This window comes from Enhydra lutris, unplaced genomic scaffold (assembly GCF_002288905.1).
Source record: "Enhydra lutris kenyoni isolate GAN:26980312 unplaced genomic scaffold, ASM228890v2 scaffoldscaffold83, whole genome shotgun sequence".
Lineage (NCBI taxonomy): Eukaryota > Metazoa > Chordata > Mammalia > Carnivora > Mustelidae > Enhydra > Enhydra lutris.
In genome coordinates this window covers 675,401-696,071 of record NW_019154167.1, presented here as the reverse complement: position 1 = coordinate 696,071, position 20,671 = coordinate 675,401, and the positions used below count along the sequence as shown (strand labels likewise).

The 20,671-nt window shown below is 48.1% G+C and overlaps 2 protein-coding genes across 2 annotated transcripts in view; one reads left to right on the top strand and one right to left on the bottom strand.

Annotated features, from left to right (window-relative positions):
• LOC111161292 (autophagy related 4A cysteine peptidase) overlaps positions 1-16,094 on the top strand; it is a 53,247-nt gene extending 37,153 nt beyond the window's left edge. Inside the window, exons 5-14 of the mRNA XM_022524873.1 lie at positions 660-758; positions 3,142-3,243; positions 3,423-3,495; positions 5,817-5,896; positions 6,567-6,754; positions 6,876-6,954; positions 11,106-11,251; positions 12,449-12,505; positions 13,919-14,027; positions 15,565-16,094. Coding sequence (XP_022380581.1) covers positions 660-758; positions 3,142-3,243; positions 3,423-3,495; positions 5,817-5,896; positions 6,567-6,754; positions 6,876-6,954; positions 11,106-11,251; positions 12,449-12,505; positions 13,919-14,027; positions 15,565-15,635 — 1,004 coding nt within the window. The 3' untranslated portion in view covers positions 15,636-16,094. The remainder of the gene's footprint in view (positions 1-659; positions 759-3,141; positions 3,244-3,422; positions 3,496-5,816; positions 5,897-6,566; positions 6,755-6,875; positions 6,955-11,105; positions 11,252-12,448; positions 12,506-13,918; positions 14,028-15,564) is intronic.
• A 3,177-nt stretch (positions 16,095-19,271) lies between these two features.
• LOC111161277 (collagen type IV alpha 6 chain) overlaps positions 19,272-20,671 on the bottom strand; it is a 71,884-nt gene continuing 70,484 nt past the window's right edge. The window contains exon 46 of the mRNA XM_022524861.1: positions 19,272-19,532. Within this exon, the coding sequence (XP_022380569.1) occupies positions 19,272-19,532 (261 nt within the window). The remainder of the gene's footprint in view (positions 19,533-20,671) is intronic.

Below are 20,671 nucleotides of genomic sequence, written 5' to 3'. Positions count from 1 at the left end.
TATTTTGTCCTTTAGTGTTCACAGTATCCCCCAATGGTAGGCGGGGTATGTGTTGTTGTTCCCAGTCTACATCCAAGACTTGGATCAGGCACCTAGAGACAGACAGTCCTTCTGATGCCCAATCTAACTCTTTCCTCTATTTTATATTGTCCTTCTTGCTGCTCAGATCTTCCTAATGTATGTTTCTCACAGTCCAGAGCCTTCCAGATCTCTTTGACCAAGCTGATGATTCCCTTTTGGTAGCACTGATTCCTTAACTAAGGTTAAGACTGGATTCCCTGAGAAGGGAGCCGAGCAAAGCCAAGTTTAGTCAGGCAGATAATGATGTGGCTTGGGTTAGCGGTGGTAGTCATACCCGGCCGTCATCTACCACAACTGTGGGCACACCGCACGGGACGTCTCAGGGGAGAAGACGTAAGGGGCAGGTTTTGTCCATTTGTTGGTTTTGTCTTTGGCCATAGAAACTATTTTGGTTAACTCCGCGTCCCCTTTGCAAACCCTGCCCTCTACCAAACCCTGCTGGCTGTCTGGCTGTCTCTCTCGCCTCTCTTTTCAGAGTCTGTGTGTCTGTCTGTCTTATATTATTCCCACGCATGCTGATGTTTCAGGAGAAGGCATCTGAGGGACCTCACAGTCATTCCCATCCGTTTTGCCAACAGGGGGCACCGGCCCTTCATCAGACGCTGGCTGGGGATGTATGCTACGCTGTGGACAAATGATGCTGGCTCAGGCCCTGATCTGCAGACACTTGGGAAGGGGTGAGTTAAATGGGTCCCCCCTTGGAGGCCTCCACGGTACCACTGCCTGCTGGTGGCTAAGCAGTGGGGCCGAGGTTCAGGAACAGTCAGCAACAGAGCTGAAGGTCCTCCAGTGCTCTGTGCAAGCCCCAGTGGCGGGGCCGACAGGTCACTAAAGCCTCCCACAAGAAGGAAACAGCCAGCATTTCCTTGTGACTCACCAAGCCCAAGAGTGATTTTCCTGGGACAGAATTGAACAGGGAGGCAGGTGTGTCATTCAGAGTTTCCATCTTCACTATTGTTCCAGCGAGTCCTTAAACGGGTCAGATAACAAAGGGAGCAGGAAGAAGGGTGTGGCAGGTGGGCTGTTTCTTGACCTCCTTTAAAATGTCCACCCAGCGAAGGACGGAAGACCCAAAGGAAGTGCCTGATGAGGGAGCTGGCGCTATTTTCGTTTGGGTTTGCCGAGAATGTCCATTTGGTGATGAAGGGATCCTTAAATTAGCTTTCTCAGGAGGCCGCTTCATTAAGAACTTTCCAGTGATCTTCGCTGAAGCCCTTGAGTCTCGCATTCTTAAGCCACGTGCGTGCTTCCCTGTGGGCATCTGGAGGATGACCTTGACTGGGTGCCTGTGCAGGCACTTGGGTGAAAGCTGGGTTTGGCCTGGGGATGAGGGAGTAAAAGGACTCCTTGGACAAGATCTTACCTGCTGAGCTCATTGGCTGTGGCTCCCTGAGATTCCTTCCTCCCCCAGTGCAACCTCAACAGAGCAGACAGTGGGCAGGGGGAGGGGGAGGTCTAGGGAGGTTTTAGGGCTTTGAGGCCTTCTCTTCAGGGTTTAGAATAACCTGAACCTGCTTCCCCCGAGGAGTATCATAATTCCAGTTTTACAGATGAAGAAACTGAGGCTCAAGAAGTAAGGTGACTTGGCCAGGGTCAAACAGCCAAGAAAAAGCATGGATTGGGGAATAGAAGAAGGCAGGTCTCCCGACTCCTCGGCCAGTGATGTCTCTACGGTACACATCCAGCTTGGAGCAAATCCACTCTCTTTAACTTCCCATGTATAAAACATAGCAAGATGACGCCCCTGGAAGTGAATTTTGTTGGAGGCAGATGAGGAAGTCATAAAACCCCACAGTCAGCAGTCTCAGTTGTTTTAACAGAAAAGCAAACAGCAGGGAGAATTTGGAAATCGATCTTGCAGCTGAAATAAATTCAAAAAAATTTGTACAGAAGTGTTTGGAGTGCTTCCTATTCACTTCATAATTAAGACGGGGTGCACACTTATCGCTGCCATCGGTCAATATTTAGTGGTACTTAGCAGCCAGCTAATCAGGACTTCCCCAGACTTGGACAATTCGGTAGCAAATGAAAAAAAAAAAAAAAGATAGAGAGAAGTTGGATGGAGTTCACCCTCTGAAGACGGTGCTGCCTACAAAGTTTAAAACTTTGGTTTCAGAACTATTAGAAGCAAAGAGATCAGAGACTGGAGATAATGGCCTTCCACTTCAAGAATACTTTAGTCGTAAAGTTAAACTCTGTCTAAAACCTCAGGAGAGAAGTTAGTGTCTCGGAAGCCAACTAAACCCCAGAGAGCTGTCCCATGAGACAGAGTTTCTAGAGCAGAGGGAATGGGAGAAGCACATCCTGTCTATGGTAGTGATTATGGAGAATTTTTGTTGTTGTCCGGAGTCCTGGGATAAATAGACTCTGGGGCATGTGGGGGGCCATGCCTCAGGCAGAGAGGGGATTCCTGTAGATGTAATTATTTGGGTTTTGGTCACAAAGAAACTTTGAGCACTTGATAGGAAAGGTATTTGTTTTGCCAAAAGTCCATGTGGACTTTTTCAAGGTTGTGTAAAAATGGCAGCATACCAATTTTTTTGAGCTTCCTTAGTCGCGAATTGTATCTGTTCCCCTGCGCACTGTTGTGTGTCTGAATAGCACTTCCCCTATGAAACTCTTTTGGCAATGCTGCCAAAATATACCGGTCAAAGCCGTTGTTGTCTGTGTGGAGATGAGACAGTTTGGCGTCAGGGTGATAAAAGGATACACTTCCGGGTTTTGTGCCGACCTCCTGCTCATGGAGTAGCTGATCAGAAAAGCCTTTTCTGACCTTGTTTTCGTGTAACATTTATCTAGCATCAGCCCTTGGGCTAAGTCAATTCCTTGATCCACTCTTTGTTTTGCTTTTACTTTACACCCACTGAGACTTTGAAAGTAGTATCTGCAGATGTCTTTGTCATCAAAATTGAACTTACTTAGGAATGTTCTAACTCCACGGCCCCTGCCTTCTAGCTGCAACTCCTTTGTTTTCCTTCTAACCTCGTAGTTATGGCAAGAGTGCAGAGAGGTAATAAGCAGTTATAAAAATGACTTTAACTCATTTTTTTTCCTTCAAAGACTGGAACTGGGAGAAACAAAAAGAACAACCCAAAGAATACCAACGGATCCTCCAGTGCTTCTTAGATAGAAAGGACTGTTGCTACTCTATCCATCAAATGGGTGAGGTCACATCGCTGGTTTTAAGACAATGTCTGTACCCATTGCTTTCATCCCCTGCCTTATATGTGGTTCTGTGAAGTTGTCCGTCTGCTTAATTATTTATGCAAGAAATTAGGAGCTTGTGGTGTGCTGGAAGAACTTTTGCTGACGTCTTTTCTTTCTCCCTCAATTAAAAACAGCACAAATGGGTGTAGGAGAAGGGAAGTCAATTGGCGAATGGTTTGGACCAAATACAGTTGCACAGGTGTTAAAGTAAGTAAGAGAGTCTGGTGTCCACCTTACTGTACTGTCTCCTATGCCTCCCTCTTCTGCCTACTCCACGTTCCTATCCGTCTAGCTCTTCTTGCCATGCCACTGAGCTACCAAGCATCTGGGCCATTTTGCTCAGGCGGTTCTTTGAGATGGGCATGTGCAGACATCTGCTCACCTTCCAGGGGACTGTCAGACTGAAGGTCACTTTGAAGCTGAAGGGCTAGGACTAAGTAGTGGTGGAAGCCTGAGCCAACCTAGGCAAGACCCAGACTCCTACCCTATAGAGTATAAAAGACCTCATTCATTCATTCATTCATTCAGTATTTACTGAGTGGCTCCACCGTGCTAAGTGCTGCGTATACGGAAATAAACTAGACACGGTCCTTGCCTCAGGGAGCTCGCCACCTATGGGAGGAGACCAACCCCGAGGGAGGCTTGGGATCAGTCCTTTATCTCTTAGCTGACTCCACATACCCCAGCGGGGTACTTTTGCCATGGCTCTGTTAAATTGCAGAATTCACCTCCCACGGCACGGCAAGAGGCAAGGTGGAGAATCTAAGACTGACATTTTAGCAGTGAACGGGGTGAGTGGCTTCAGCCCCTGCACCTGCAGGCCTCCTTGCCTGTTGTCCCTCTCCTTCCTGATGCCTGCCTTCGAATGCAAAGTCAGTGAGGGCAGAGATTGTATTTGTCTCGTTCACTACTGTAAGGCTAGCACATAAAACACAGTGCTCAAATGCATACTTGAAGGATGAATGAAGATGGCATTCAGAATCTGGGGCCGGATTTAGACCCTCAGAAGGTTGAAACCATCTGGACTCCTTGGGTGTAGCTTGCTTCTTTGACTACTGGGCTCTCTGGAGGATGATGGGGGGACCTGCTCCATGAAAAGTGCCGAGGGGGCACTGTTTCAGTTATAAGCCAGTCTTCATGGAACCAGAATGCTCTGGAAATGTGCTCATGAGGGAAGTAGGCTGGATTTCCCAAGGACCCAAGTGAAATCTGTATCTTGGCTTTACTTCTTGCTAATGGTACAGCCCATCTGAGAGCACTTTCTTACATTAATCCACAGTTCCTTCAGGGGGCATGGTTGACTCTGCTGAGCGAAGATCTGACAGTATTTTGGGAACCAGTGTAAGAAGCCAGGGTAGAACACGTTGAAGATGAATCAAAAGGGCCATGCCGGGCCTCAGGCCCAGCCTGAAATAGTTGGGTTTTTATGTGACGTCCCTCAGAATTTGCTTCTTTCGTCTAAATGTTGAAGTTCTCAACAACGGACAAATGGAAACATATTTTTAAAAAAATTTAAGTGGGTCGGGATTCATTGTGATTGTTACCATTAACAACAGAGTATTAGTATATCAGGGAAAGGTCGTACCTCAAACGGAATGAAATTAAAGTGTAATGGTAATTAACCTCTTCCTGGGAGCTACCTTGGTCAGGAAAATGTTTTTTTTTTTTTCTTTTGTCCAGTAGAACTGGGCTTTACCCAAGAATCCCAGAAGTACCCGGGTTAAACAGGCCTTCTTTCAGACAGGCAAGAGAGAAATGTAAGGGAGATGAGGTCATGCTGCTTTACTCAGACCCCGGATGATCACTCTATGAAAGGGGTTTTATTTCTAACCCCTTCCAAAGTCACACAATTCCGCATGCTCTCTGTCTTCAGCTGTTGACCAACGAGGCGCTGCACCAAGGCCACCTAAAGCCGAAGTTTCTCGAATAGCGTTTGCACTGCATGTGTGAAGGGATGTAAGAGATCTCTCTCTTTTTCTACATTTTCCTCGGCCTTATTCTCTGTATTATCTACGCTCCCAACCTTGTGTGTATGTATATATGTATATATGTGTGTATGTGTCTATATATGTACACACACACACACGTGTACACACACACACACACACACACACACACGTTTTTTTTTTTCCATGACAGTTTCCCTGTTTTGGGGAAAATACCCTAGTAAGTCAGATTGTCTTTTATTTGAGAAGAGAAAACAAGATCTCTTGGCAGAAATGTTGGTACCTTTTCTCTTTCACCCAGCAGGAGTGACATCATCTCGTGAGGTAGATTTTTCCATTATGTAAAGCAGGGTTTTTTTTTTTTTTCAGGATTTGAAAACAGTGACTCTGTGGTATTCTCAAGGGTCCTGGACATGGGATGTTCCAGAGCTCTCAGTCCAGGGGGCCAGAGCTCGACTCAAACCCTAACTTCTCTGTGGCTCAGTGTTCAGTGACTTTAGGGACACAGGACATAGATTGTGCTGCTCTCTGCTGATGTTGCCATCTTCCCCAATTTTGACTTCACTGTGTGTTGCTTTGCAGAAAACTTGCTTTATTTGACGAATGGAATTCCTTGGCTGTTTATGTTTCCATGGATAACACAGTAGTCATTGAAGATATCAGTGAGTCCCTAGCTTCTTTACCTTCCTGGGAGGTGGGTGGTTGAGGTCCTTCCTCAACATTCAGAAAGTGTGTACGTGTGTGTGTGAGAGAGACAGAAACAGACAGACAGACATACACTGCCTCCAGCCTGCTTCACCAGAGTAGGGAAACTTAGGGGAGCACAGGACTCTGGTTAACCATTCCCTGTGCCTTTTCTTCTCTTCCCTTTCAGCTTTCTGAAAGGAAGAAAACAATGAGAGGGGTCCTCTCTCCCTGGAAGGGCCCAGACCCTTTCCCTGCAGGATACTCAAAGTGAGGATAATCAGTTAAACCACTGACAGGTCTTCTGCCAAGGCCGCCATTTGCCCAGCCCTATGCTCTCCACCATGGGGTTAGAGAAACCGAAAGATACGGCCCCTGTCTCAGAGGCCCTTGCGGACTAGTTGAGAAATAAGATTTTCTCAGTGAGCCCCTAATATATGGCAGGAGGTGAGTGCTCAGGTGCCAGAAGGAAGTAAGGGCTGTGGAGGAGCAGCCTGGGCTTCCCATGGGAGGTGAGGCGAGCTGGCCTCTGGTGGCAGAGGGGGTGGGGCTCCAGGCCAGGAGATGAGGAGGCCCTTAGTTTCACCCTGGGCATATCTCGGGTGACTGGATACCCCTTGACCCAGTTCTCTTGTCTTATCTTTCCAGAAAAAATGTGCTGTGTCCTTCCCTTGAGTGCCGATACAGTGGGTGAGAGTCCCCCTGACACTCTGAACGCGTCGAACCAGAGTAAGGGCACCCCTGCGGGCCGCCCAGCCTGGAAACCCCTGCTGCTCATTGTGCCCCTTCGCCTGGGCATAAACCAAATCAACCCTGTCTACGTTGATGCGTTCAAAGTAAGTCAGTCCTTTTCCCGGGCCCATTGCCGCCTGCCCATCACACCGCCATGTGAGCACGGAGATCCGTGAGCAGCAGTCCACAAGTGAGTTGAGAATCTTGCATTCTCTTTCCCTCTAGGAGTGTTTTAAGATGCCACAGTCTTTAGGGGCATTAGGAGGAAAACCAAATAACGCCTATTATTTCATAGGATTCTTAGGTAAGAAAAGAGGATTCACAAGTAAGTTGTCACGGGCTGGGTGGGAGGTGGGCAGAAAGTTTGCACGGGAGCCCAGGCAATTCTGGTTAGGGGACCCTCATCTCGCCCAGAGCTTCCATGGCCTCTGGTCAGCTCATCTTGTCTCTGGCCTGATCTGTGGAGAGTAACACTTCTTGGTGCCCCCTTCAGTCCCTCCACTGCCTTGCCTCTCAGAAAGATAGTTCCACAGCTGTGCCCATGGGACCACCCCAAGGGCATGGCATCATTTTAGCATCTCCCTCTCCTTTTTGTGGGGGCCCAGGGTGGCAGGGTTTCACTCGCCTGGCATTATGGATCCCCCTCTTCTTGGGGCTTGGGCATCTGGTCTAGGACCCATCCTCTGACTTCCCAGGCCCACGCAGCTGGGCCTGCTGCCTCACTGTTTGGAGCCATGAACAGGAAGAATTGAGAGGATACAAAGTCAGAGCTATCCTTTTTCTGCTAACGGGGGCTAAGCCTTAAAACCACTAATGTTCCTGGGGCACCTGGGTGGCTCAGTGGGTTAAAGCTTCTGCCTTCGACTCAGGTCATGATCCCAGGGTCCTGGGATCGAGCCCCTCGTCGGGCTCTCTGCTCAGCAGGGAGCCTGCTTCCTCCTCTCTCTCTCTGCCTGCCTCTCTGCCTACTTGTGATCTGTCAAATAAATAAATAAAATCTTAAAAAAAAAAAAAACCCTAATGTTCCTAACACAGATCCTAACAAGCAACCCAGCATTCCCTTGCCTCAGCTGATGCCTCTGGAACTCTAGCCACCCTATACACTAGCTGTGATCTGAGTCATTTAAGGCCCTTGGCACACCAAGCAAGCTAGCCCAGTGCTTCTCAAACTCTGGTGTGCACACAGATCACCCTGAGAGGCGATTAAAATGCGGGTTTAGCAGGTCCGGGGTGGGCCCTGAGATTCTGCACTTTTAACTAGGTGGGCCCGATGCTGCTGGTGTACACACCACATGTTGTGTACCAAGGGCCCAGGCACCTGGTTGGTGCTGAAGAGCACAGGGAAGGGAGTGGTGTGACCTGAAAATGGTGCTTGGGGAATATGAGCTTGGATTATAAGGGGGAGCCTTGGATAGGCAAGAGGAGCCAGAACAGGCATGGGGAGTGGCATGAGGGATGTGCAGGGGAGAGGGTGCAGTGGGCTTGGCCACCCTCCGCCCCACTCCTCAGAGTTTCAGAGAGCTGAGGTGGCATGGGAAACTGACATCCCCAGCCTTGTTGGCTATCTCCCATGCCAGCCGTGTGACAGCAGGAAAAGAATATCCGCTCTTTCATCTCAGTTTCTTATGGAAAATAGGGCTGAGGCCCCTGGCCAGCTCAGCTGGGGGTAGAGCACGCGACTCTTGCTCTTGGGGTCCTGAGTTCGAGCCCGACATTGGGCATAGAGTTTACTTTAAAAAACAAAAAAGAACATAGGGCTCACCCCTGCCTTGCTGTGTTGTCACCTCACAGAAGAGCACTCAGCCAAGAGCCAGGGATGTAGTGCACACCCAGTGAAAGGTGACCCCACCCTTCCTGACCCCCAACACAGGTCTTTCCTTTGCCTGCTTTCTTCTCTTTGAGGTGGGGTTTCTGCAGAGTGGCCTAAACGCTCACTATTGCTGCCATCTATTGGTCAAGCCTGAGAACTACAGCTTTGTAAATCAAGGAGACATTTGTTTTTTCTCAGTACAAAATACAGTCTATGGAGTCCTATACATGTCTTCCACTTCTAAACTTTTGGGTTCCTGTCAAAGAAAAGGTTGCAAAAATAAATTTTGTCTTTTTCTTTGCTCGAGGCCAAGGCAGAAACCGATTGGAAAATAATTTTGGAGGGACCTCAAGGAACAATGGATGGGATTCCTGGGGGGCCCGAACTTCCCTTACCCCAAGTTACCCAGAGAGAGTTTGCCAAGCTGGCATAGCCCTCCTGTTTCGTGAGGCCGCTGGGTCAAGGTGACTTTTGTGGAGGTTGACTACTCATTAAAGGGGTGTGGGCAATCCTCAGCAACCCAGAGTTGTGCACAATTCCCATTTACCCATTGCCTTTCATAAATCCTTTGCTTCACCTTTATTGGAGGCCCCAAAGTCCTCCCAAATCCCCTTGTCTAACTTACCCCCTTACTGTATTAGGTTGGGGATTCCAGAATGGTCAAATGTCTGAAGGGAGGGAACAGATGAGAACTGCCATTTGCTGAACGGCTCTCTTGTGTCAGAGAACCTGCCAAGTCCCACCCCAGACAGATAGATAGAGAACATACAAACACATACAGGTATAGACAGATAGTCCGATATAGAGATCTAGATACAGAGAGTTAGATACTCCTGTGAGTTAAAGCTTAGTATAGTGAAAGTAAGAGTTAGAGGGATTGCCTCAAAGTCACCTAGCTAGAAAGTAGCCAGATCAGCATTCAGTTCCAATGAGGCCATCTCTGCCTGCCATGCTACCTTGCTTCCTGAGGGCCCTCTTTTCCAGTGGGAAGCTGAGGAAAGCTCTCGGTGTGTGACCCTATGTCCAGGATGAGAGTCTGTCTGTCCGATTTTGCCTGCTTAGACAGGAGATGTTTGTCCCCTGCACTTCGGGGAAGGTTGCCACCAAGGATCCATAGCATGAGCCCCATGTCTGCAGATGGCTGACCAGATGGCCTCTTGTTCTCAGGCCTAATTAGAGACCTGGGTTTGGTCCCCACATCACTTCTAGGACTTTTGGGGGATTCTACTGTATCTCTTTTAAGCATTCTCAGAAACAGCGGCACCTGAAAACCTCCACTCCACATACACACACGTGCACACGCACACAAACACACACACACACACACACACACACACACACACACTCACACACACACACAGGCACGCACCTGGAAAGGGCCAGAATCAGAGAGGATGCTCTTATTTATCCAATTATTCCCAGCACCTTAACTTGAAACACTGGCAGAATGCTTGCTCCTAGTCCCACTCTGGATTTCCATTTTCTTGTGCACAGCTTCCTTTCCTTCTTACTTTTCTGTGGTCATAAGTAGGCTTCCTTCTGAACATCCTGGTTATTGCTTTTCTTTGTGACTTGAAGCTTTTGGGGTATAACTGATCTACCCCCCAGTGGTCTAGGGGGGATATATATGTCTGTGGTAGAGACAAGTTAAGCTATTCATCAGGCATCAGAAACACGTTGTCTGCCAACAGAAACTCTTAGATGTGGCCCAACGCCATCCTGGATGCCACTCCAGGGAGGGTCTTTGGTGGCATCTCTTCCTACCCCATTCTCCTGCCTTGGGTAGATCTCTCTTTGGTTGCCCAACCCCTTCTACAACACAGAGGCCCAGATGGTCCTGAAGCCTGGCCAGTGAGGATGGGGTACCACTCTGGCCAACTCAGCATGACACTGATGAGCCCTGGAGGGCCTCTCAGCCCTTTGAATATCAAAGTAGAGGTTTTATTATCTCAGACTCCTCCCAGGTCATTATTGGGTTGGGCTTTTTCCACCTTGACAAAGCATGGCTCTTCTCTCCTTTGTGCAGGCGGATCATCTCAAAGTGAATTTCCTTGGTGAGGTGTGTCTGTGGTGGAATCAAAGCTTTCCACTAGGAATCGCTTAACTTGCTAGCTAACTGAGACCAGAAGTCAGAACCCATCATTAACAGAGTCAGCATTTCCATTTCTCTGGGAAGGCCAAGGCCTTTTCTTTCTTACCAGATGTGCTCTCTGACCACAAGTCTGAGAACCAATGGCATGGAGCGAGCAAGATGCTTCCCAATGTGGAAAGAGGCAGGAAGCTCCCTAATGGTACCTGGGCTCCCGCCCTGGTGGTTGTACCTCCCACCTCTTTGCTAACTGCTGCTCACAGAGCCTGCCACATCATCTCTGGTCTCTCATTTGCTCATTTGCTCAAACCCGTCCCTCTCCATTTTTGGTCTTGGGCTTTGAGGAGATGTATCTGCTAGGATGAGTCCTCTGGTTGAGTGATTGGATTTGGCTTCCTTCAAGCATGATCACCTGAGTTCAGGCTTTCTGTCATCTCATTCCCATTGTCACCAAAGGGAGGGGTTAAGAAAACCAGAGCGCCTCCTCCCCCTGAGGGACAGCAGTGGGACAGGGGCAGCAGTTCTTTCTAGATTAAGCATGTCTCATTCCAAACAGGTGATGAGCTCATTTTCTTGGACCCTCACACAACCCAGACTTTTGTTGACACCGAAGAGAATGGAACGGTTGACGACCAGACTTTCCATTGCCTACAGTCCCCGCAGCGAATGAACATCTTGAACTTGGATCCTTCCGTAGCGCTGGTGGGTATCTGAAGGTTGGGTGGGCCAAGAGATACGATGCCACCCTGTTACAGATTGGTTTCTGGGGAGTTCTCTAGGTTTGCTGGGTAGGAAGGCGAGAGAGTATGTTCCCTCACCATGCCCCACCCCCCGTGAGGTATACCATAGTATAGTAGGGAAGGGATGGACCCTGAAGGCAAACTGCTAGAGTTGGAATCCTGGCCCTGCCACCTCCTAGCCCTGGACTTAGGAGGAGCCCTTGAACTTTTTTGAGCCTCAGCCTTCTCACCCCTAAAATGAGCAGAACAATACTTCCTTCAGTGTTGTGGGAGGCATAAGGCATTCAACTCAGGGCTGGGCACCTTGTAAGTATTCTGTAAATGCTAGTTATTATTAGCATTACAGTCTTTACCCTTTTACTTCTTGCCCCCTAATTATTGCTACCCAGGCTCAGGGAATAAGGTGGGACATAGTTAGGGAGGGATCAGAGGGCAAGACCTTCCGGGTAGATAGCGCTCATTTCCCTGGACACTCAGGGTTTTCCCCCTGGAGGTATGATGACTGTCTTCATATGCTGAACGGACAGCTGCCTGCAAAGTTACTGTTGGTTCTGAGGCCTGGCTGAATCCTCTCTTCCAGTTTAACCCAATTGTCAGAGCACCAGAGATCGAGAGTGGACAAGAGCCCTCCTCTTGTTTTGGACCATTCTTTCACTACTGTAGGATGGCTCTGAGGATGGGGAAGGAGGTGGATGGTTCTTTTTATTCTAACAGATCATTTCCTTCAGGTCAAAGCCATCTTACCGTGTACTACCTCCAGCTAAAAGTACTATTTGGCTTTTGTTGGTTGGTTTAATCAACTGTTCTTTATGGATGTGTCTATTTACGCACCGAGGGTAATGGAATTAACCCCATGCTTTGGAGATTGGCCTTCAAGTTACTGTATCTCACAGTATGAGGGGAGAGGGACAGGGGGTGGGGGAGAGTGAGTAGGACGGAGAGGGAGAGGTGGAATGAACGAGTAAATGTGTGTGTCCAGGTAAATGGCCCAGGAGAGGAAGCAATGCAGCCAATGTGCTCCATTATTGCCAGAAGATGCATCTAAAGAGAGCGGCCCCCATCCTAGCTCCAGGCCAGGGGCGCCATCTTGTAGTACAGAGGGCCTGACTCTGTGCCCCTGACCAGTTCTAAGTTCTGTTCTCTTGCTTTTCCCCCCAAGGGATTTTTCTGCAAAGAAGAAAAGGATTTTGATAGCTGGTGTAGCCTTGTACAGAAGGTAACGATGTATGTTTTTCTTAGTCTTAAAAGCAGAAGTTATTCAATAGGATCCCTTTTCAAGACTGCTCCACGTAGTGACTTGAATCTAGCCTGATGGGATTATACTGCAAGAGAAAAACTAAGATGTGGGGAATTATGCATAATTCTGGGGGGAACCAGAGCAAAACCTTTGTTTGAAATATGCTTAGTATGTCAAGTGGGTGATATTTTTAGCTATGTAATGTCTCATCTGATTATGCCTACAAGTCACATGAAATATTCAATGAATATTCCACCGTTTTCACTTAATGCTAATTTCACAGAGTTCCGCCTAAATTCTTCCTCATGCCCTTCATAGCGCTGAGATGATTGAAGGAACCAAACTGCTTTTCTGTTTGTTTCGTGGTCTGTTTACAGTTTCATATAGTCCATGATGTAGTTTAGGGAGTGTGTCTTTCTCTTAGCCATCTCGTTTCTATTAAAGGTCGGCACGCTGCTGCTAAACAAAACACAGTTTGCAGGAATCTGTGTAAACAGCAAAGCCAGATATGCTCTCTTCTCAGTATTTTGTGTAAAAGGGTACTCACCGTTTTTGCTGGCTCACCAGTCTTTGTATCTGCCCTGCTCATCCTCACTTCTAACACAAGTATGTAGGAGACATTGATAAATGCTTATTAAAGAAGGGCGATCACAGGGAGTAGTTGAAAAGTGCCCCAGATGGAATGGCAGGAGACGTGCTATTCTCCTACCTGCCAAAAAAAAAAAAAAAAAAAAGAAGAAGAAAGAAAGAAAATAGAGGCCAGGAGATGGGAGCCCAGAGCCTCCTGTGAGGAGGGCAGATTTTTTTCTTCATGAGCCAACAGATAATTGACATTAATGTCCCTAGCTGACTCTGCCACCCTAGTGAAACATTGGCTGGGACACAATGGAAAATTATTTTCTAAAGGCAATTCTTAACCTGTCAGAAGGCAGCGCAACTCTAGACACACCCCCTGTAAAGGTTGAATGAAAGTTCTCTGGTAAGACTGTGCCATCTTAATTAGGACATACACCACACGTGTTGGACTAAAATCAAAACCCTGCCAATACGCTGTCCCGGATCCTTTGGGGCCAGGTTTCACGTAATGAACACACAGTTCTTTGGAGCCAACACAACAGGAACAGCTCGGCACTGAACTGAGTTAGGCCAGGGCGTCTGGCTTTCCATCAGCTCCTCCCTCCAGCGTCCTTCCTTCCTGGGCTAACAGCGCTAGCACTGAAGGGGGCTGGGTCCTCGGATGGAGCAAGGAGAGGATGGGCGCACTGGCCAGGGCTTTGTTCTCGCCTTTCAACAACCAGGCCACTCTCACAGGGTTTGGGATCACAGGTGGACAGCCAGCCTGAAATGTGTAGTCAGTCTGAAATGTTTACAGCCGTTTCTGTGTGTCCTCAGGAAATCCTAAAGGAAAACTTAAGGATGTTTGAATTAGTTCAGAAACATCCATCACACTGGCCTCCCTTTGTTCCTCCAGCTAAGCCAGAAGTAACAACCACCGGGGCAGGTAAGCCATTGTTCCAGGGTTCTTGGGTGGCTCTTGTTTCATGAGACCGAATCAACTGTGGCTCATGCTTTCCATAGAACGTACAGTGTCTCTTCAGCTGGGCTGAGCAGGGAGTGTGTCCTCGATGATTTTAATCTTCCAGTGAACTGATCTGTACCAGTTTCAAAGCCTGAGAGTTGAAGAAAATGAGCTCAATGCAAAAGGGCCGTGTGAAATCGAAATGACGAGAACGTATATTCATGGTCTGGCCCAAAAAAACAAATCAGGGGCCAGGGGTGATTTGAAAAGTACCTCAAAGACCCCAGAGCCTTGTCTTCATCCCTGGAAATAAGACTGTGTAATGAACTTAACTATTTTGCTTTCTTTTTTTTTTTTTAATTATGTTAGTCACCATATAGGACATCATTAGTTTCTGATGTAGTGTTCCATGACCCATTGTTTGTGTCTAACACCCAGTGCTCCATGCAATCTGTGCCCTCCTTAATACCCATCACTGGGCTCACCTCCCCCTTCCCTCTAAAACCCACAGTTGGTTTCCCAGAGTCCGTAGTCTTTCATGGTTCATCTCCCCCTCTGATATCCCCCCCTCTTCATTTTCCCCTTTCTTCTCCTAATGTCCTCCATGCTATCCCTTATGTTCCACAAATAAGTGAAACCATTTGATAATTGACTTTCTCTGCTTGACTTATTTCACTCAGCATAATCTCTTCCAGTCCCATCCATGACAATGCAAACAGTGGGTATTCATCCTTTCTGATGGCTGAGTAATATTCCATTGTATTTATGGACCACGTCTTCTTTATCCATTCGTGTGTTGAAGGGCATCTAAGCTCTTTCCACAGTTTGGCTATTGTGGACATTGCTGCTATGAACATTGGGGTGCAGGTGCCCCTTCTTTTCATTACATCTGTACCTTTGGGATAAATACCCAGTTGTGCAATGGCTGGGTCATAGGGTAGTACTATATTTAACTTTTTGAGGGACCTCCACACTGTTTTCCAGAGTGGCTGCACCAGCTTGCATTCCCACCAACAGTGTAAGAGGGCTCCCCTTTCTCCACAGCCTCTCCAACATTTGTTGTTTCTTGCCTTGTCAATTTTTGCCATTCTGACTGATGTAAGATGGTATCTCAATGTGGCTCTTTCTTTTTTTAATTTTTTATGAGTTTTTTTTAAAGATTTTATTTATTTATTTGACAGAGAGAGCGAGTGCACAAGCATGGGGAGAGGCAGAGGGAGAGGGAGAAACAGGCTCCCTGCAGAGCAGGGAAAGCCTGATATGGGACTCGATTCCAGGACTCTGGGATCATGACCTGAGCTGAAGGCAATGGCTTAACCATCTGAGCCACCCAGGCACCCTCAATGTGGCTCTTTCTAAAGAATCTCTAGTACTTGTCCGCGGTCCCACCTGCGAGTGTCCTCCACGTTTCTCTAGCAAAACGATTAAAAAATGAATAGCCTCAACTACTGAGTAACTGTACTGACCATTTCAACCAGAGTGTCAAGCTTTCTTCTTTCTCATTTCCATACTCCAACAGAATTCATTGACTCTACTGAACAACTAGAGGAGTTTGACCTGGAGGAAGATTTCGAGATCCTGAGCGTCTAGGATAGCGGAAACGCGACTTGGCGGTCTGTCTTCCAACCGGCACAAGAAGAGCACAAACCCATTACATGAGACTTTTCTAGTCAGCAAGTGCCTGATATGCCAACAGCATACAAACTTGAAAGCAATCATGACTGAGCCAATTACCGTTTCTCAGAAAACAAACGATGATAACCCTTCCCCAGAACGAACTAGAACAATCATGGAACATAGGAACAGAAAGATTAGGAGTTATCCCTTGCTTCCCGGCTTGTCTTACCTGGCCACGGCGAGTCTTCAGCTACTGAAACGAGGAGATGGATGTCTGGAAGACAGACAGAAACTCCCACTTTGCTTCAAGTACCAGCGGAGAAGAGATGGTTTCCCTGTGCTTCTTCACCCCTTCAGGAGTGACCTCTTTTGGGCTAAATACTAAGAAGCAATCTGTTCTCTTGCTCTAATAATAAAGTGATTGCATCAGGGAGAAAAAGGTCTTTTTAAGTTATTTGAATATATATTTTAAATGATTATAATTCAGATCAAAAATTTGAGAAATCACATCAAATGCACCCTGGTTGATTTCCTTCCTAGCTGAGGGCAACTTGCTGTCTGATGATGGGTGTCGCCATCCTTACTGATGTTTTTGTCAGATGTCACCCGGCCCTTCAATCAAGTCATGATCGCTTTATCTGTTTATTTACTTAAAAACTCATTTTTAAATAGATTTTATTTATTTAAGAGAGAGAGAGCATGAGCGGCAGGGAGAGGCAGAGGGAGAGGGAGAAGCAGACTCCCCACTGAGCTGGGAGCCAGACTCAGGGCTCCATCCTGGGACCCCGGGATCATGACCTGAGCCAAAGGCCTAACCAACTGAGCCACCCAGGTGCCCCAAGTCGTGATCACTTTAAATCAGCTGTGCGCAAATTTTTCCTGCCAAGGGCCAAATAGTAAACACTTCTGGTTTTGCAGGCCATACGGTCTCTGCCACAGCCACTCAGCTCCACGGTCAAAGTGCAAAAGAGCAAAAGCAGCCATTGCCGGTGTGCACACAAACGAGCCTGGCTGGAAGCCAATAAAACTTTATTTACAAAAACAGGTGGCGAGCTGCAGATTTGGTGTGCAGGCTGTAGTTTGCCAATCAATGACTTAAAATTGTTGATTCGGGGGAAATCCAAATTGGCCTTTGACTTCGACTCCATTTTGGTTGACAGCTATAATGAGAAAAAATTATTCACGTGGTGACATTTAATCCATGCGGCAAATGCAATTCCAAACCATTTCAGGATGAGCAACATAGCAAATCTTCAAGCACATTTTGATCAAATTGGCTTTGCTAAACCCTCTTTTGTGTGGCTGTACCTCAAGCCCATGTTTCTCTCCTTCCCTCTTAACTTGGGTGCATTTCACCCCCCTTCTCTACCAAGGCCTGAGGAAGGCCAGCAACCCTAGCTTGAAAGCCAGCACCAAACTAAAGTTTGTTTTGTTTTGTTTTGTCTTGTTTTGTTTTCTGTATATGTAGGAATATTAGAACACTTGTTTCCTTGAATTCCATTTTTTTCCCCAGTAGGTAATATATTCCAGTAGTTCAAAAATCAAAAGGTACAAAGTGATGTACAGTGAAAATGTCTCTCCCTCCCATGGATTGGTTCCCTTCTCTGAATGCTCCCAGCATCATGGCTTTCTTATCAGTCCAGAAGATATATTTTATGCATATACAAATATGCATATGCATATATGTCTCAGATTTTATTTTAACAACCTCAACATGTCTCTACATTTTATTTATTTATTTTTGAGATAGAGAGCGAGCCTGTGCATGTGAGGTTGGGGGGGTCGAGGGGCAGAGGGAGAGGGAGAGAGAGTCTCAAGCAGACTCCTCACTGAGCGAGAAGCCTGATGTGGGGCTTGGCCTCATGACCCTGAGATCACAACTTGAGCCAAAACCAAGAGTTGGATGCTTAACTGACTGTGCCACCCAGGTGCCCCAACATTTCCCTACTTTTGATTTCTCTGTAAAGGATACTGAGGCCCCAGAAGTATGGAAACCCATTTCTTGAACTCTAGAATGGATGGGGCTAAAAGCAGTTGTAGGTGTATTTTGAAAGAAGTTGTGGATTTGTTGCCTTCTGCCCTTTGACTTTAATTGTATTTTTTCCACCTCAGTATTATGTTGTAAAGCTCAGCTTGTGTTATCAGGCTCTGAGGGGAACTCACGAATTATAGCGAGATGGACTTTAGAAAAGTATTCATGAGAAAACATCCAAAGAGCCGAACGTTGATGTGTGATTCCTTTTATTTGCAATGCACAAAGCTGACAGCATGCTTATTACTCAGGAGGTGAAGGTAAAAGTAATTCAGATTATACTGATTTTGCTTTCTCTGTGTTGGCATGGTTTACATAATATTTAAGGAAACAGAATCACCCAGAAGGAATTGCCTCATGTTAACATAGCTAGGTATTCTGGGAAACTGATAATCAGAGGAACTGGTTAAAACACATCCCCCTGCAGAGAATGCCATACACTTTATAGTCCACTCCAGCTTGTTTTAGGTCTGCCAACTGCTAAGGAGAGGAGTGTGCTAGATTTCTCTGAGACTTAACAATGTATTAAAATAGTTTAACAAGCTACCCGTGAAAGAGCAATTGGATGGACATTTTAATGGAAAGTCTCTAACAACAGCCTCAGAACGCAAAGGACCCAAAACACCATGGCTTTGATTTGCCCCACTGCACACATCTGGATGGCATTTGGAATAAACAGGGACCTCTGAGAAACTGGGACAAGGGCTTTGTCTTTTTTTTGTTCCTGGAGTCCAAAGCAAAATTCATACCTTCTTACCCATCCACCTCTCTGCCCCCAACACCCCCCCCACCCCGACCCCCCGTCCCGGCCTGGGAGAAAGGGGTGTGCTTCTCATTTCCCTTTCTGGGCCTGGCTGCACTTGGTGCCTCCCCTGCTCTACTCTGGACTAGGCCAAGTTCTAGGTCTCTGGCTGGGGAGGGCGCTGGCAAAGAGGAAGTAATTCATTGGGGACCATCTGAAGTTAACAAGCCCCCTCCTGAAGCACTCTGGGGCCCAGCTTGGCTCACCCTTGAAGGAACCAAAGAGCACCCCGGGCTGCTGGTGGGGACCCCATTCCCGGTCCACCGCCTGCCTAGACACAGTGGGTCCCCTGGATGAGTAAGAGCTTGCCCCATGCAGGTTCAAGTCACCCTGTGAATGCTTAGCCAGAGAAGTTTCTGGCTGAATGTGGAAACACCAGCTTCTGGTTTAAGCCAAATAATGTGGTGACCTCTGGACAGAAAGAAGTGACTTCTCAGCTATGGTGAAGGGCTTTCTGATCAAGACAATGAGGAAAGCTAGGAGTCTAAGAAAGCAGTCACCCAGCAGGTCTTTCTGAGGTAGCCGTGAATAAGCCTGCAAACGTCCGCGTCCAACAACAGCACCAGGTTGAAATGGGACAGCAGACCCCAGTCGGGCGGGCTCACCCATCGGGCCTGACGGTCAGGCGACCAGTGTCCAGTAGTCCAGCCCTCAGGAGACTCCGATGTACGACTTGACGGAGAGGCAACAGGGCAGGGGTCCTTCCTTCTTCAGCCGTGAGGGGACCGTTGTGTGGGGGAGGGCGGGCAGGGGGTGGGGTGCGGCAGCTGCCCCTCTACAGGCTTTTCATACACACCTGGCAGCGGCTGGCGCGGGTGTGGAGCTGCCCGGCCTTGAGCGCCTCAGACGCCGCTTCCTCCCTAAACTGCTGCCTCTCTTCCACCGTCGCCAGCCAGAAACTGTACTTGTTGGCAAAGTAGTGGCAGGTGCCCCGGGCCCCGCTGCACTCGATGAAGGGAGTGGCTCGGAAATCCTCCAGGCAGGAGCCCGGGGACACCAGGGACTGGCCGCCACCCTCGGCGCCCGCCGCGGTATGCTGCAACAGATGGGGTCAGCACTTCAGCCCTGGGCCCTTCCACAGCTCTGGCCCCTGGCTCAGCCCTAGCGTCTAGCCTGCACCCCCAGATCTCCCGGGACCACTTGAGCTTGTAGCTCCTCAGGGCCAGGAGCATTCCCTCCATGCTCCCCAAGTGACCCCCTAACCCACTGTGCTTGGGCAGCGGGGACCTCTTGGCCAGTGTCCTCCCCCACCAAACTCCCAACATCCCGCTGAGTTCCGAAGTGTGTTTGGCGGCTCTTTGCCAATCCCCGCGGGCAAGTAAGTCTGAGAAAAGTCTGAATGAAGGCAGATTCAGTAGGTTTTAGAATGCAGGGCTTCTCCAAACCCTTGTCTACCCCAAGCCCTTGGTGGTGAACCCCAAGAAGAGCGCGTGGTACTCCACCAAGTGGCTAAACCCTGAGCCCCTCCCCCAGCCCATCTATGAATAGTGTCGGCTCTGCAGTTAGCGTCCTTAGAACTTCTTACGTTTTCCATCTGTACCACACCCTTTAGGACAACACAGAGCATTGTTGCTTGCTGAGTACAAGTGGGCCTCGTATGCGGCCTGGCGTCCTGGTCCCCGCTTCAGGGCCCCTTCAGCATCCAAAGTCAGTACCATTCATTAGCCCATAGTCGCCAGTCACTGTACCCACAGATAGCAGTCCCTGTCACGGCACTCCCCACCCCGTCTCCCTTCATGTCAGCTGGGGTATTAGCTGGACCACAGTGGGTGAAGAATGGGCTTCATCCCCCCCAGGGTCAGCAAATGGCCAGTGGGACAGATGCCCAAGTTGGACGCTCAGGGATGGCTTGCTTTACACAGCTCCGGGAGGGTTAGTCTCCTTAGAAGGGATTTTCCTGATACATGAAGCGTCAAAGCTTTCCTCATTTTGATCCTCAGATGGAACATGTTCTGGAACAAAGGACACACTACCCTGCCTTACTAATTGGGCAGACGCTGTGTATTTTACACTTGGCACAGGACTCAGGCTTGTTGTTGGGAATGTTACTTTTGGCATTGGACAGTTGTGTCCCCAGAGTTCTTAGGCCACCTTTGAATCATTTTCTCCCTCTTTTCTCCTTCTTAGCGGGCATGTCTTATGGTCCCAAGATGCTGTACTAGGCAGTCCAAATTC